General features: G+C 34.7%; 3 protein-coding genes across 3 annotated transcripts; 2 read left to right on the top strand and 1 right to left on the bottom strand.

Moving 5' to 3' along the window:
- The first annotated feature begins 3,494 nt into the window (after nucleotides 1–3,494).
- On the top strand, nucleotides 3,495–4,183 carry LOC108137790. The gene is made up of 3 exons (XM_017259695.2): nucleotides 3,495–3,573; nucleotides 3,723–3,812; nucleotides 3,881–4,183. Exons 1-3 carry the CDS (start codon nucleotides 3,534–3,536, stop codon nucleotides 4,141–4,143), a joined length of 393 nt encoding a protein of 130 aa, XP_017115184.1. The 5' UTR covers nucleotides 3,495–3,533; the 3' UTR covers nucleotides 4,144–4,183.
- Nucleotides 4,184–4,471: 288 nt separating this feature from the next.
- Nucleotides 4,472–5,240, bottom strand: LOC108137791 (accessory gland protein Acp63F). The gene is made up of 3 exons (XM_017259697.1): nucleotides 5,161–5,240; nucleotides 4,933–5,100; nucleotides 4,472–4,861 (listed from the first exon to the last, which is right to left on the bottom strand). The coding sequence occupies exons 1-3, from the start codon at nucleotides 5,180–5,182 to the stop codon at nucleotides 4,800–4,802; spliced, it is 252 nt and encodes an 83-aa protein (XP_017115186.1). The 5' UTR covers nucleotides 5,183–5,240; the 3' UTR covers nucleotides 4,472–4,799.
- Nucleotides 5,241–8,884: 3,644 nt separating this feature from the next.
- On the top strand, nucleotides 8,885–9,499 carry LOC108137789 (tetra-peptide repeat homeobox protein 1). The gene is made up of 2 exons (XM_017259694.2): nucleotides 8,885–8,945; nucleotides 9,011–9,499. The coding sequence occupies exons 1-2, from the start codon at nucleotides 8,912–8,914 to the stop codon at nucleotides 9,301–9,303; spliced, it is 327 nt and encodes a 108-aa protein (XP_017115183.1). The 5' UTR covers nucleotides 8,885–8,911; the 3' UTR covers nucleotides 9,304–9,499.
- Nucleotides 9,500–15,149: the final 5,650 nt, after the last annotated feature.

Raw genomic sequence — 15,149 nt, 5'->3', positions numbered from 1 at the left:
ATGTTGGAGCCCGAACCGCCTCGAACACACTCGTCTGGAGGTGCACTTGTGGTGGTCAGTGCATCTGCATCTGCTCCGGCTGGCAGCGCAGTCTGTCAAGTGGGTTGCCATTGCCACTGCCCCTTCTCTACCAACTTTTTGCGTGCTAGGCACATTTCCTATAAATAGTAGCTGTAAATCACAAGAAAAAACGAAAAGAGCCGGAAAAACAAAGGCAGAAGCGTAAGACTAGACCAGAACTTTTATGCAATCTATCAATTTGCTGGCACCCAGAGACAGAATGCTTTGTGTGAATGGGTTGCCTGTTAAAGCCGCTTCAGAAATACCGAAATGATTGGACTTCGAATTGATTCGATCTCTCTGTTCTACTAATCAGACTAGTTTCGATTAACGTCCTGAACATACTCTATACTACCCCAATCGAGATCTCCGCAATTGGTGGCCATAAATCAACCTCCTGCAGCATGGCAGCTGATATCAGCTGGCCGAGGCCCCAGTATCCATATCATAAACAAGGACTTCCGATTGCGGCGTCTGCTCAAGTGGCAAGTGCCACGAGCGGCTTAAAAGCCAGCAACAACACAGACACCTTGTTAAAGCAAACCAAATAAAAAACGAAACTTTCGGCAGCTGAAGAAAGGCAGCTTGAAGAGCCAAACAGGTGGCCTCAGCAGTTGGCTCAGAGACAAAAACAGGAGCTTGGGCCGAGGGCCGGAGGGACGGGAGGACTTCCGTCGTCTTCCTGGTCGTATCGTCGCCAGGTGGCCTCTCCTTGGCCAGGTCAAGTGGAAAAAGGCGTCAAAGTATCTCACAAAATGATATATGTATGTCGCTTAGCCTTCATAACTTGCTGACCTCTGGTCTTAACGTCTTCGATTTCACTTTATAACATCCAGAATACCAAATAGAATAACATATACAATTATATCCACATTTTGGTGTAACACTTTATGGCTGCAAACAAAGTCTGTGTAGAGTAACCACAGTTTTTATACCAAAAACAACTATTATAGAAACAGTTCGAAAATAGCAATTGGCACAATCTGCTGGAGGCGTATTTATTTTGACATTGCTTTGCAGGTATCTGAAAGTGGGTCGCACTAGACTTTATTATTTTACAGAACACAAAAATGAAAAATTACAACTGAATCTAAAATCAAAGTAGACTTTAAACAGCCTTCAGGAAAATTCCTGCTTTAAAGGAGTTTAAGTTCGGACAGAATTTCTTATTTTAAGAACGTTTTACGCCAAAGTTCTAATTTGATAACGTTTTTGTACTACTTAAACCAAGTCTGAAACTATCTAGATTTAAATCAAACCAAGTATTTAAATAAAGTTTATTAAAAAGTACTGTTTATCGATTTATTCCAAAATTGTGAGTAAAACGTAAATGACGAACTAAATAGTTTGGCTGGTACACATAATTAATTTTTTATCTCTATATAAAGTTACAAACCATTTTCTTTAAGTTTAATGTGTTATATGTGTATAAAAATTACTTCATATATATATTTCGTATTTTTTTATTGACCTGTAAATAAAAACATAAATTAATATTTATAAGCTTTTTAAGCTCATAACCTTGGTTGGTTATTATAATATATATTTTTATATTTCGGTTTTTGTATTATTTATTTTGTTCTATAAAAATGCATACTGGCTTAAGAACAAACTAGACTTGATTTAATTTTGGGTCATTTTTTGATTTTGTTTTCCTCCTCGCAGTTTCATAGCTAAATAATATGTTAATGCCAACAAATTTTTGGATAATGCGCTTAAACTTTGCACTGGCAACCGATCGTTTTTTTTCAACTAATGTTAGTTTAATCTTAACTTAAAGCGGCTTATTAACTTTGGATTTCAATCTCGTTCGAATCTTTTGCACACGCACGGCAAGAAATTAGCTCTTTCAATTTAAATTCGACTTAAAAAAAAATTAACCTCTATTTAATATCAATTAATCAATGTAACAAATACAAGGAACATATAACTAGATATATTTGTAATTTGATTTTAGGCTTTTAAATGAACTCAACTGGAACTCATTCCGATGCTCAATAACTGTTTCTTTAACAAAGACTAATTTATTTACACTCCCATAAGATTTCTCAAGCATTTTCATTTAATACGTATAATTTTTACAAGTCAAACGGTATATTATTGCTTTCGAAGAATTAAGAAGTTCTGTCAAGAAAATGAGAAGGCGGTAGAGAAAATTGTGGGACTAGTTTTATGAATAAACTTGGAAACGAAATGCATAGCTCTCAGACAAAACTGCAGCTCCACCCGGCTCATGGAAAGCAGTAAAAGCTTTACAAATATTGGAAAAGTTATTTGTTTTGACGAAAGAGAGCAGCGTGGTGACCGGTATACATTTGCTTTTAAACTAATTTCATAAATGTTATATAACGTAAAGAGATTAAGCCCGAGAGATGAAGAATAACATTAACTTTTTATACCCTTGGAGGTTATACAAATTTCAGTCAGAAGTTTGCTACGCAGTAAAGGAGACATTTCCGACCCTATAAAGTATATATATACTAGATCGGACGACTATAACATAAAGCTTCCATGGAAACAATAAAAATATAAAAAAAATGTAACTTTTCTTATTTGTATATATTTTTTAAAATTCTTTTTGTCTTAGTAATTAGTTGACAGTTCTGAATTACGCTTTTAATTTTATTAAAATCGAAAAATGTTATCATATAGCTGCCATAGGAACTATCCAATAATTAAGCTGCAAATCATCATAGCTTTTTAGACATTACGCTAGTAAATGATAATTTTAATTTTTCAAGAATATTTAATTTTTGCAATAGCTGCAAGGGTATATGACCCTCGGCTTGCCGAAGTTTACTTCCTTTCTTGTTTATATTAATTTTCCCGATTCTTAAAAGTAATAAAATAGTCTTAAATGAACAAAATTCAAAGTGTTGTACCATACACTAAGTAATGAGTTATAATTATAGTTTTAAGATCATAAGTGTGGTAATATATGATAGATTAGTAGATACAACTTTATATTCGTGCTCTAGCTTTGAATTTCCTAGATTTTGCAGTCGTTCTTCATTCTTAACTGCAATAAATTTATTGCTTTCAGAACAAAATTCTTCATTTTTAAAAACTAAAAAATGCGTTTAAGATTATAAGTACTTTATAGAAAAAAAACCATAATTTTGCACCAACTTAGTACACATCATTAATCATCATTGATTGAAAAGAAGTATATTTTTAGCATGTATTATTGGAAAGCTTAATGGGCAACGACGGTTTTCCGCCTGGTGCCTAACAGGCATTTTGAAAAGGAGGGTTATTTGATTTTGTTTTCAGTGCTAAATAAAAAATCCGTTACACCTTGAACAAATTGCTTTACTTTTTATTTATAAATATATAGTGTACAAATAAATTTGGTAAAGAATGTATATATTAGCCTCCGAAAAGAAACAGATTAAAATGCAAAGCTTTAATGTAGTGAATATAATAAGCCGGAACGACCAACGGCATATTCATCTGATACACCTAGCGCCAAGATGAACGGATCGTATAAATGCACTGTATTGTGCCTTTTTGGTAAGCAAACCATTGACGTGAAGCATACACCCATAAAACAAAATGACCTACATTTTAAGAACGAGATTAGCCTATTTTTACACATTTTGGTGGTGTTTCTTTTTGGGAGTTTTATGAATATATTTTAACCTATTTGTCGGTGTCTTCAGTGAAGATTTGTGTGCAGTTGGTTTCCAGCGAAAAAATGCAAGCAAAAGACGAATTCCTTTCGGTGCTGAAGGACTTTAAAAGTCTCGCTGGTAACTAACCCATTAATATTCGCTCTGAAATTTCTAAAACCTTTATTGAATTAACTGCTCATTTTCAGATACTACTTTGCAGGTCAGAGAATCAAACTTCAGTTCAAAAGAATTTTGCATGAAAAGCTTCGAGAGAGCAAACCGCTACAAAAACATTATATATATGCAGAGAAAGGTCAACCTAAAATTGCAATCCGAGCTGCTAAAACAAATTCAGGATTGCAGCAACTTCAGGCAAAGAGTTCACAGGCTTATTGCGAAGTACAAAAAATTAAAGTCAGAACTGAAAGATCTTAGGACGTCAGTCTGCTCGCTAAAGAAATGTAATTAAAAAAAACAAAAGTCCAATGAATGTTCCTAAGGCTGCTTTAAAACTTATTTACTTTTATTTTTGTTTTTTAACCACAAAACAGAAAGTAGATAAAAACAGTTTTATCTATTGAGTTTTGATGTGGAGAAATTTGAGTTATTAAAGTTGGATCGACTTTTTTAAGTAATCAAATTACATGTTACGGACTTTTAAGTTAATAACAAGAATGAAAGCAGACTTCGACAAGTCATTCAGCAGCTAAATCGTTGTGGGGTTTTAATAAAATTAAAAACGTAATTCAGAAATAATAAACCATTCAGAATTACAAAAAAAAAGACATTTAGAGAAGTTTTTGTAGTATTCCGATTGTTTCTATTGATGCTATATGATATAGTCCTCCGATGTTGATAAAATGTAATTCGTAATTCTAAAATAAAAGACCATTACTGTATATCTATAGAGCAACAACAAAATTAAAAAGCGGCAAAGTTATAATTTGTAGGGTGGGAAATGTCTCCTTCACTGCGTTAAAAACCTCTGACTGAAATTGGTAACCCTCTGCAAGGGTATAAAAATAACGAAATGTACACTACGCACACTAAAAAATAAAATACGTAGTTAGTTATTTAAAAGCTTAATAAAGTATCTACAGAGTAACGTAGTTATTTAAATGTAATTCAAGGTTTGATGCACTTCGGTTTACCCTTTGGACATTTTCCTTTCTTAATTTGGGTAAATGCTGTAAAGATGAATAAATCTTAATTATTTTACAAACAAATAGCTTTAAGCCTCTTAGTTATTTTGTCTTACGTGGTAATTCTTTTTGCTCCCGAAGGCAAGAAACACGCTCAACTTGGCATCGGTTTAATGCAGTAAAGACACAAGTGCCATCAGCAACCGTTCCACAATGAAGTTCACTTTTCCAATCACAAGCTAGGCATTCATCTTCTGCAACGCTTATCCCAAATAAAATTGAGACTTGAAGAAAACGAAAAATAATTAACTTAATGCATGTATTTATGATGGCTAAAACCATACCAATTATGAACTGGATTTTCATAACGACGTTCAGTTTTCTAACTACTTTGAAACAAATCAAACGTATTGTGAGGGTAATGAAATGTGTAATGCGATTTAAAAAATGTAATACTGAAACATTTCAAATTTGTAACAGTTGACATTTTATTTGAACCAATTAAGCTGTCTTTTAATTTATTCTTTAGTAGGTTAAGTAAACAATAGACAATATTTTTCAAACATATATATTTAACAACTTTTTTTAATTTTTGTAACAGTTGCCAATTTATTTGAACAATTCAAGCTGTCTTTTATTTTATTCTTAAGTAGGTTTAGTTAACAACAAACAATTTTTATCCCATTAATATATTCATTATATAAAAATATATTTAAAAACTTTTTTTAATTTTTAAACTGTTACCATAAATGGAAACCAAAACGGTATAACGCTACTTTGAGCAACAACAAAAAATAAAGCTCAAGTCGAAATCCCCGACTATTAGATATTCGTTACTCAGCCAAAAAATTTCAAATTCCCCCTCAAAAGAATCGGGGCTTAGGTGTCGCCTTCTGTGAAGCTGCATTGGCAGCATTTGAACATTTAGTGCCAACCCATAAGTATGACCGAAACACGTTATGAAATAAACATGCGCGTAGAATCTGAATGTCGAATCCCAAACGTCTAGCTTTTATAGTTTCCGAGATCTATACGGACGGACAGACAACTCGTCATCAAAACGGCTGGTAATCCTGATCAACAAAATATATACTTTATATGACCGGAAACGCTTTCATCTCCTTGTTACCTACAAATACAAAATACCCTTTTACAATACGTTTAACGCGTCTAAATATAATATATTTCCCATTTAACAAAACAGAATCGACTATATAATAGAATGAATTTAAAACTGTTTACTTAAATCCGTTTGATTTTATAAAAAAGAAGTATAGCCTTTGTAAGAAAGCCTAAGTCAATAATACCTTCAAGGCGATTATGAGTGGTTTTGTATTACATTGCAGAGGATATTGTAATTTCAGTTAGAATGCAGGAGACATTTCCGATTCTATAAATTATATATATTCTTGATCAGCATCACAAGGAATCTGTCCGCCCGTTTCTACGCAAACTAGGTTCGCAGTTTTAAAGCTATCTGCATGAAATTTTCCCAAAAGTTGTCTTTCTATTGCAGGTAGTATAAGACGGAACGAGCCGGATTTTGATGAAATTTAAAACGTAATTCTGAAATATTTAATCATTCCTTTATTTTTCCGATTGCTCCTATGGGAGCTATATGTTATAGTTGTCCGATCCGGCTCGTTCCGACTTTTGGGGAAGTTTCATGCAGATAGCTTTAAAACTGAGAGACTAGTTTGCGTAGAAACGGACGAACAGACGGACGGACATGGCTAGATCGACTCGCCTTGTGATGCTGATCAAGAATATATATACTTTATAGGGTCGGAGATGTCTCCTTCACTGCGTTGCAAACTTCTGACTGAAATTATAATACCCTCTGCAAGGGTATAAAAATAAACTTAGAACAAATTTTAACTTCTCTTTTTTCAATTTTTTTAGTATTTCTTTTGGACATATGAATGGTTTTATAATTTTATTCTAATATATGATAATATATAGCTTCCATAGAAACGATTGAAGAATTGGGGTGAAAATCATCATAGCTTTAATGGGTTTTAACGGGTACTTATATAATTCGAAATTTAGATGTTTTAAAGGTGTGTTATTTTTACAATAGCTGCAACGGCATATACACTTTTACTTGCCGAAGTTTGCTTCCTTTCTTGTTATTTTTATGCAAAAAGAACAAAAATAAAAAAGTCACTTGTATGCTTTGTAACTTTAAGCTCATCGTATTTTCAAATTTTAAAAGCGCGTTAATTATATAGTTCGAAAAAACCCCTTCTTCCCAGAAAGGGAAATTATTATTCAAAAGCCAGAGTAGAAAACTGAGCACTTGTCAATCAAAGTCTTCCTCGCGAATCAAAGCAATTAATTTATATTTACGATCTGCGAAGTTTGTTGTGTTGTTAATTGATTCTATGCCTAAATGCCCATATTGGCGAGTTAAAAATGCGTTATAAACTGCCAACTATTCAAGTCATTCATTATTGCAAGGCAACTGCACAGTCACAATGCACTTAACGCAACTTCTTGCCGGAATGGGTAAGTGTACAGTGAAACCAACTAACAAACTTATTAGATGGCTTTTAAACTACATTTTGTACAACCCTTTAGTGTTTGTCATTGCCATTTTGAGCCTTGATGGAAATAGAATATATGGATCAGCTGAAGAAAAAAACAACGAATACCCATGGATAAAGAAGGATTCAACCCACAAAAAACCATATAAAATATCTGGGGACATATGAAAAAAACGAAATGCTTTAAAATATTATTGTAATGGTCAGTTGTTTTAATAAATAAATAAAGTCAGACGCTTACTTTGCAAGCAACAAAATAAAACCGTGTTATTATTTATATATGTGATATTTATATTGCAATAGTAAAGTTTAAGTTTTTATACTATGTTTATTTAATTATCTATGGTCCCAGGCTATTCCCGTGTTTTTGATGTAACGCTATCGAAATAAGGGACGACTCACCGTCAAAAGACAAAACCGAAAATTTAAAAAGTACACATTATAAAAGTGTTACATTAAGAAGTAAAACGAAAGAATTGAAATACATTAAAATGTAGAACATATAAGTAAGAAAATGACTTTTACATCAGCACATTTTGTGTTATTTATACCGAATCAATCAAACGATAGATTAAATAGCCCGATAAAATCAAAAAGCCGGCTGCTTGCAAAATTTTTTGCTTGTTTGTCACTACTAAAGCAAAATAATAAATCAGAAGATTAGCAGCACGAGGGTGTCAGTTTCTCTCAACCCCCCTGTTTTTGAGAAATGCGCTCCATAAGCAAATGGCAGTAAACAAAGTGACTTTTTAAAAGCAAAGTTGGGAAGCCATACCACAAGTAATCTACAAAAATGTTTATTATCTTTTAACTCAATTTCTGTTAAGCTCTAAAATGAACGAAGTACCGAGAAACGTTTAAAATCACAACAACTGAGAAGATAGTACAAACAATGAAAAACTTGTTATTATTTTATGAACTTCGTTTGATTTTAGTCTAAATTCTGTTAAGTCATGCATCAGAGGATAAAAGGGGGATGTCGATTTTGCCACACCTGTCTGTCTGGTCCCACCCTCCACTTCGGATACAAATCAATAAAAACAATATTTTATTTTTTATTAGCTGCAAGGGTATAAAAAGTACGTCTTGTTGCACCAAACTACAATATTTCAAATTGTTATACCCTTACCTGGTAATACAATTTCACCCAAATCTTTGTAACACCATATTAAGTATATATATTCTTGATCAGCATCACCTGACATTTCGTTTAAGCCATGTCCGTCCGTTTCAATGCAAACTAGTCTCTCAGCTTTGAAGCTATCTGCATGAAACTTTCCGAAAAGTTGTCTATTTCTTGCCGGTAGTATGTAAATCGGAACGAGCCGGATCGAACAACTATATTATATGTCTAGGCCCGAGTCGTTCCAGCCATAAAGTTATGCTTTATGCCTGTCAAAGCAGTGCAAAACAAACCATATCAGTGGGCCTGGCGAGCAATGGGTCTAATTGATTATCATTGCGGTTTGATTGCTGTACCTTGTGCCAGTGGCTGCCGACCTATAAAAGCTGGTCTGGTGCCAGCAGCCTTCAGTTCAGTTCGAGGACCATGAAACTTATAACCGTTTTCGCATTCGCCAGTGGTAAGTACTCCTCTCGATACCGCCAACACTTGACAAACTAAAAGTAGCCGCCGTAATTCTGTTAGTGGCAACGTTTGTGGTGCTGCACAGCGCCTACGGCTCTCCACTGCCAGAGCCAGTTCCAGACCCGAGTCCAGCTGCCGATCCCAGCCCAAAAGCGGATCCGGAGCCCGTGGCCAGTCCGGTAGCCGACCCAGGTCCGGGTCCCAGCCCGGGGCCAGTGGCCAATCCCAATCCCTTGCCGGCATCTTCTCCGCCCTTCGTGCCCCTCTCCGCGAACGCGGAACCCATGGGTCCGGCCCCAGGAGCTGTTCCCCCCAAGATGGATGACGTCCAGCCCGATACCCTTGCGGCTTAGTCAGAGGATGCGGATGTCCCATTTTTAAGGAGCAGCAGCATCAGCAGCAGCCAAATCTAACCAGAGCCTGCGCACCCACACACAAGGAAGACACACACACATATATTATAATATCTGGTATTTAACATATGTATGCACTTATGTATTCCAACTTTTAGCATGGGCATTAATAAAATTGCAAAAAAAAGATCTGTTTTCCAAATTTGCGTTAAAATATACAAGAGTACAAGCTAAATATGTGTAGGTACATATTTGTCTCATTTCGGCCAACACAAAAAGCTGGGTGCATGCAGCACCCCCACCCCTTCTAACAGTTCTTTCGTTCTGTCTCACTACTGAACCGATTCCCGGCAGAGCAGCGGCTGAAAATTGGCCGATCAGCGGCAGAGGGGCGGCAGAGCGGCGGCAGAGAACTTTATAACCATATAACTTCAAGAACAATAGCTGATTTTGAAAATGATTTTGTGTCAACCGATAGATATGACCCAAACACGGAGTCAACATGTCTCAGAGTGACTGTACATACTTTCAGATTTGTGGGCGTAAGAGTGGGCGTGGCTCCATAAACTTGCGCTACTTAGGAACTACAAGAATCTGCATGCCAAGTCCCATCTCTAGCTCTTATAGTTTCTGAGATCTCAACTTTCATACAGACGGACTGACGGTCAGACAAACGGAAATGGCTAGATCCGATCAAGAATATATATACTTTATATGGTCGGATATGCATTCTTCTACCTGATACCTACTTTTTAACGAATACAATATACACTTTAACTCTACGGGTAACGGGATAAACAGCTCCAAGGTAAAGCTTGATCTGTTTGTTTATGACTTCAGGATCATAAGTCATGGCATAATGGAACCATCGTCATTGAGTGACAGTTCCTGTCATGAGCTATGATTCTATTAACTCGTTTAAAACTGATCAGCTCGAGTAGCTCACAACACCGAAACAAACAATTCAATCAAGCTCACATTACTCGGACAAAATTAAAATAGGTCACGTCAAATGTTTCTTTATAAGCTATTTTAAAATAATTTAGAAATGTATTGCAAACTCTTCGGATTAAGACTACATTTTTGATTATCCGTGTGAATTGATTATACAAACGGGAGCCCAATTTCACAATTGAATATAAAAGATTATAATTATACTAATCTAAAGAATTTGCGATCATTCTTAAATTATTTTAAAGACGACAGTGTTGAACTCTATCACAGAAGTTAAATATATCACAAGTAGTAATGAAATTATATCCCTAATTTTTTTGAGCAGAATACTTTTTCAACACGTTATTTCAGAGCTCCGATCGAAAAATTAAGCAATTCCATCCCATAATTCCATGAACTTATGATTCCACTTCGATCGAATCGAATATCTCATCATAAAAAGCTGGATGCTGAGCTATTTGAATCGAGCATTTGTGAGGTAATTTACTCGAACCGTTTTTCTGAAGGGGGAGTCTCTAATAGATATAGACCGAATGAACATACACCGCCCCTCTCATAGACTCAAAATGATATGACAGAGTGTCGCCATTTATGGGCGTTAAAGTGGGCGTGGCCATATTTTGAAATATCTGAATCCCTGGCTTTAATAGTCCGACGTATCGACGTTGATACGGTGATGCTATTAATGCTATTGGTCCTGACCAAGAATAAATTTACCTTTTACTTCGCCTTCTGCATAATTTTCAACAAACACAATATACTTACGTCTTTTCGTTTAAAAAAAAGGTTATAAAAAAAGGATACAGCAAAGTGTACAATGTTTATCTTTAAGTCCTTTATTTAAATATTTTGTTCTATTAATATATAAAGCAGACCGTGAAAAGGTTGAGTACCATGTACTAAGTATTCTGAGTTCTACACTTTTGCTGCTTAAAGATATTGTAAAACCAAGATTAAGCAACGAATATGTATTAGGAAGCGACCAAGTACAACTTCGCAATGGTTAAAAATAAATACCACATCGTCAGCTAAAATCAACAATCTGGGCAACTGTGAGGGAAGTGCGTATGAAGTTTGTGATACTGAAATACATTTCCCATATCAACTTCCGCTAAAGAGTGTACTCGGCTTCTGCGGTCACATGACATCGAAACCTGGTGGGAGACCAACTGGCCAAAAGACCAGCCGACCAGATCCGGTCGACCAGATTTGCGTAAAAAAATGCCTCGAAAGTGCCACAGAGACTGGGAGAGAAAAAATCACTTACAAAGAGGAAGCGACAGCTCTAACAAGTTTTATCAATGAAGTCCGAGTAAGGTTGACGACAAGACGAGTGCCGACAGCCGCAGATACCATGGCTTGGGTGCGAGCCGGCATTGAACAGCATAAAAACAAAACCACGCGAGAGCTCCATTGATCGGGGCATCGGCGGTTAATCCATTTGTAGGGCATCATTACCGAGTTCATTCATCGTATTTATGTAAATAGGTTCATTTACATTTTCCTTTGCCTCTTCCGCCGATCGTAATTTTTGCCTCTGTTCGCGTTCGTTCTCAGTCGTTGGGGCATTGATCAATATTGAGATATCAACTTACATGCTAACACATCTTGAGTTTTTGAATGAGTAGATAACTGACAAATTGGCAATGCTGGCTATGAATGAACTTCGACTTCGACTTCAAATTAAAATAAAACGAAAATTGAGACTACAAAGTTTCGACAGACTTAAGTATCTGCCTCGTTGAACAATTCTTAGTAAGCCTTTTAAATATTAATGGATTTGAACAATAATTGGATTACTTGAGTTTTGCCTTAGAAAATATGGTTTTGTTAATGTTTCAACATGTTTTTCGAAAGTCATAAGTCTCTTCTAGAGTTAGGTTGATTGTCTCTTACCAGCTTTTGTGCACATTGCCTTCTTGCATTGTTATTTAAATTCAAAAGGCATTCTTTTGCTTAACGATATCCACGCGGTAATAACTCTACCAATCCTATGACGGCTTTTTTAAGATTCTGAACGAATTTCTCATAACTAAGAAACTTTATTGAAAGGTTTTAAATGGTCGGTCCTAGTATGGGGTAAGGTTGGCCTCTGTGTAAATCGAACCATTGTTGCTTTCGCTTAGCAACACAGAATAAAGAAATCCCAACAACAACTAGTAAATGGCAAAAGAAGTAAAATACGTATTATAAAGGAATAGTATTTGCATCATAAGATATGCGAGTACTTAGTATTAGTAGGACCTTCATCTCAGCCCTCCAGGATCAACGGAAATTGTCACACTAATAGGTTGCCTCATCTAAAAAACTAGTAATCAAATTGGACCCAAGTAATAAGGTTAACTGATTCGTTATTCTTTAAGGGTTACTTTTAAAATACTTAAGCAATCTACAAAGAACACTCTGAAAAATACCTAGTATGTAAAGGAACCTATTAGTTTAATAGGTCAGAACAATAGAGACGCTGCTGTCGCGTTTTCAAACTATAAAATTCCTACACAGAAAAAAATGGTTGAGCCAACAATTTTGCAGAAACTCAGAAAAGCTCCCCAAATATGGTCACTCTAAGAATCGAGTAATATAGTAATAGTTTTACGTGAAGAAAATTTAGTTAAACTTTTCAAAGCCTCGAATATTAAAAATAAACAAGAAAGAAAGCAAACTTCGGCAAGCCGAAGTTCATATACCCTTGCAGCTATTGCATGAATTAAATACTTTTGAAAACATTTAAATTATGATTTACTTGAGTATATGCTGAAAAACATTGAAACTATGATGATTTGCAGCTCAATTATTAGATAGTTATTTTATATATTTTTATTATTTCTATGGGAGCTATATGCTATAGACGTCCGACTTTGATGAAATTTAAACCGTAAATCGAAAATATTTAACCATTACCAAATGTCGAAGAGCTAAACAAAAAATTAAAAAACAGAAAAGTTATAATTTTTTTTCATTTATTTTTCCGATTGTTCCTATGGGAGCTATATGCTATAGTCGTCCGATTTTGATGAAATTTTTACCATAATTCTGAAATATTTAACCATTGCTTTATGTCGAAGAACAAAACAAAAAATTGAAAAACAGCAAAGTTATAATTTTTTTCAATTATTTTTCCGATTGTTCCTATGGGAGCTATATGCTATAGTCGTCCGATTTTGATGAAATTTAAACCATAATTCTGAAATATTTATCCATTGCTATATGTCGAAGAACTAAACAAAAAATTAAAAAACAGCAAAGTTATAATTTTTTCTCATTTATTTTTCCGATTGTTCCTACGGGAGCTATATGCTATAGTCGTCCGATCCGGCTCGTTCCGACTTATATACTACCTGCAATAGAAAGACAACTTTTGGGGAAGTTTCATGCAAATAGCTTTAAAACTGAGAGACTAGTTTGCATATAAACGGACGGACAGACGGACAGACGGACGGACAGACGGACATGGCTAGATCGACTCGCCTAGTGATGCTGATCAAGAATATATATACTTTATAGGGTCGGAGATGTCTCCTTCACTGCGTTGCAAACTTCTGACTGAAATTATAATACCCTCTGCAAGGGTATAAAAATAACAACATTTAAATAAATATGTTTATACCCTTGCAGAGGGTATTATAATTTCAGTCAGAAGTTTGCAACGCAGTGAAGGAGACGTTTCCGACCCTATAAAGTATATATATTCTTGATCAGCATCACTAGTAGAGTCGATCTAGCCATGTCCGTCTGTCCGTCCGTCTGTCCGTCCGTCTGTCCGTCTGTCCGTCCGTCTGTCCGTCCGTCTGTCCGTCTGTCCGTCCGTTTATATGCAAACTAGTCTCTCAGTTTTAAAGCTATCTGCATGAAACTTTCCCAAAAGTTGTCTTTCTATTGCAGGTAGTATATAAGTCGGAACGAGCCGGATCGGACGACTATAGCATATAGCTCCCATAGGAACAATCGGAAAAATAAATGAAAAAAATTATAACTTTGCCGTTTTTTAATTTTTTGTTTAGTTCTTCGACATATAGTAATGGTTAAATATTTCCGATTTACGGTTTAAATTTCATCAAAATCGGTCGACTATAGCATATAGCTCCCGTAGGAACAATCGGAAAAATAAATGAAAAAAAATTATAACTTTGCTGTTTTTTAATTTTTTGTTTCGTTCTTCGAGATATAGTAATGGTTAAATATTTCAGAATTATGTTTTAAATTTCATCAAAATCGGACGACTATAGCATATAGCTCCCATAGGAACAATCGGAAAAATAAATGAAAAAAAATTATAACTTTTCTGTTTTTTAATTTTTTGTTTAGTTCTTCGACATATAGCAATGTTTAATTATTTCAGAATTATGTTTTAAATTTTATCAAAATCGGACGTCTATAGCATATAGCTCCCATAGAAATAATAAAAATATATAAAATAACTATCTAATAATTGAGCTGCAAATCATCATAGTTTCAATGTTTTTCAGCATATACTCAAGTAAATCATAATTTAAATGTTTTCAAAAGTATTTAATTCATGCAATAGCTGCAAGGGTATATGAACTTCGGCTTGCCGAAGTTTGCTTTCTTTCTTGTTTTTCTTACTTTTAAATTTTTTTTAAAACAACTAAGCTAGCTTTGGCATACTGATCAAGAATTAATTTAATTTAAGAATCATTTTTAATTGTTATTAATTGTTTTTCAGCAATATTAATTTGATTTTTGTTTCTTAAATTGTTTAAGCTTAATCAGCAAAGAAAAGCACTGTAAATGTAAGAAAATGTATTTGGTCACTTTCAGGAAAAACTCAACCAAGTTTAAGAACAGCCCACATATGATTTCTTCCCGATTTGTTGTTTGTTATCCGCCTTTTATGGTTTTTAAAATTTGGTTTTAGTTTTTGCTCAATGTAT

Source organism: Drosophila elegans, unplaced genomic scaffold (assembly GCF_018152505.1).
Source record: "Drosophila elegans isolate 14027-0461.03 unplaced genomic scaffold, ASM1815250v1 contig_397, whole genome shotgun sequence".
Lineage (NCBI taxonomy): Eukaryota > Metazoa > Arthropoda > Insecta > Diptera > Drosophilidae > Drosophila > Drosophila elegans.
The sequence above is the reverse complement of the archived record's forward strand: the minus strand, read 5'-3'. Positions and strand labels throughout refer to the sequence as shown.

Excerpts from the sequence above, each read along its gene's own strand:
- LOC108137790 (XM_017259695.2), top strand. The coding sequence starts at position 3,534 with ATGAACGGATCGTATAAATGCACTGTATTGTGCCTTTTTG. Across the intron at positions 3,574-3,722 it reads CACTGTATTGTGCCTTTTTG|TGAAGATTTGTGTGCAGTTG; the intron begins GTAAGCAAACCA and ends CGGTGTCTTCAG. Across the intron at positions 3,813-3,880 it reads GGACTTTAAAAGTCTCGCTG|ATACTACTTTGCAGGTCAGA; the intron begins GTAACTAACCCA and ends GCTCATTTTCAG.
- LOC108137791 (XM_017259697.1), bottom strand. The coding sequence starts at position 5,182 with ATGAAAATCCAGTTCATAATTG. Across the intron at positions 5,101-5,160 it reads GAAAATCCAGTTCATAATTG|TCTCAATTTTATTTGGGATA; the intron begins GTATGGTTTTAG and ends GTTTTCTTCAAG. Across the intron at positions 4,862-4,932 it reads GGAGCAAAAAGAATTACCAC|CATTTACCCAAATTAAGAAA; the intron begins GTAAGACAAAAT and ends TCATCTTTACAG.
- LOC108137789 (XM_017259694.2), top strand. The coding sequence starts at position 8,912 with ATGAAACTTATAACCGTTTTCGCATTCGCCAGTG. Across the intron at positions 8,946-9,010 it reads CGTTTTCGCATTCGCCAGTG|TGGCAACGTTTGTGGTGCTG; the intron begins GTAAGTACTCCT and ends TAATTCTGTTAG.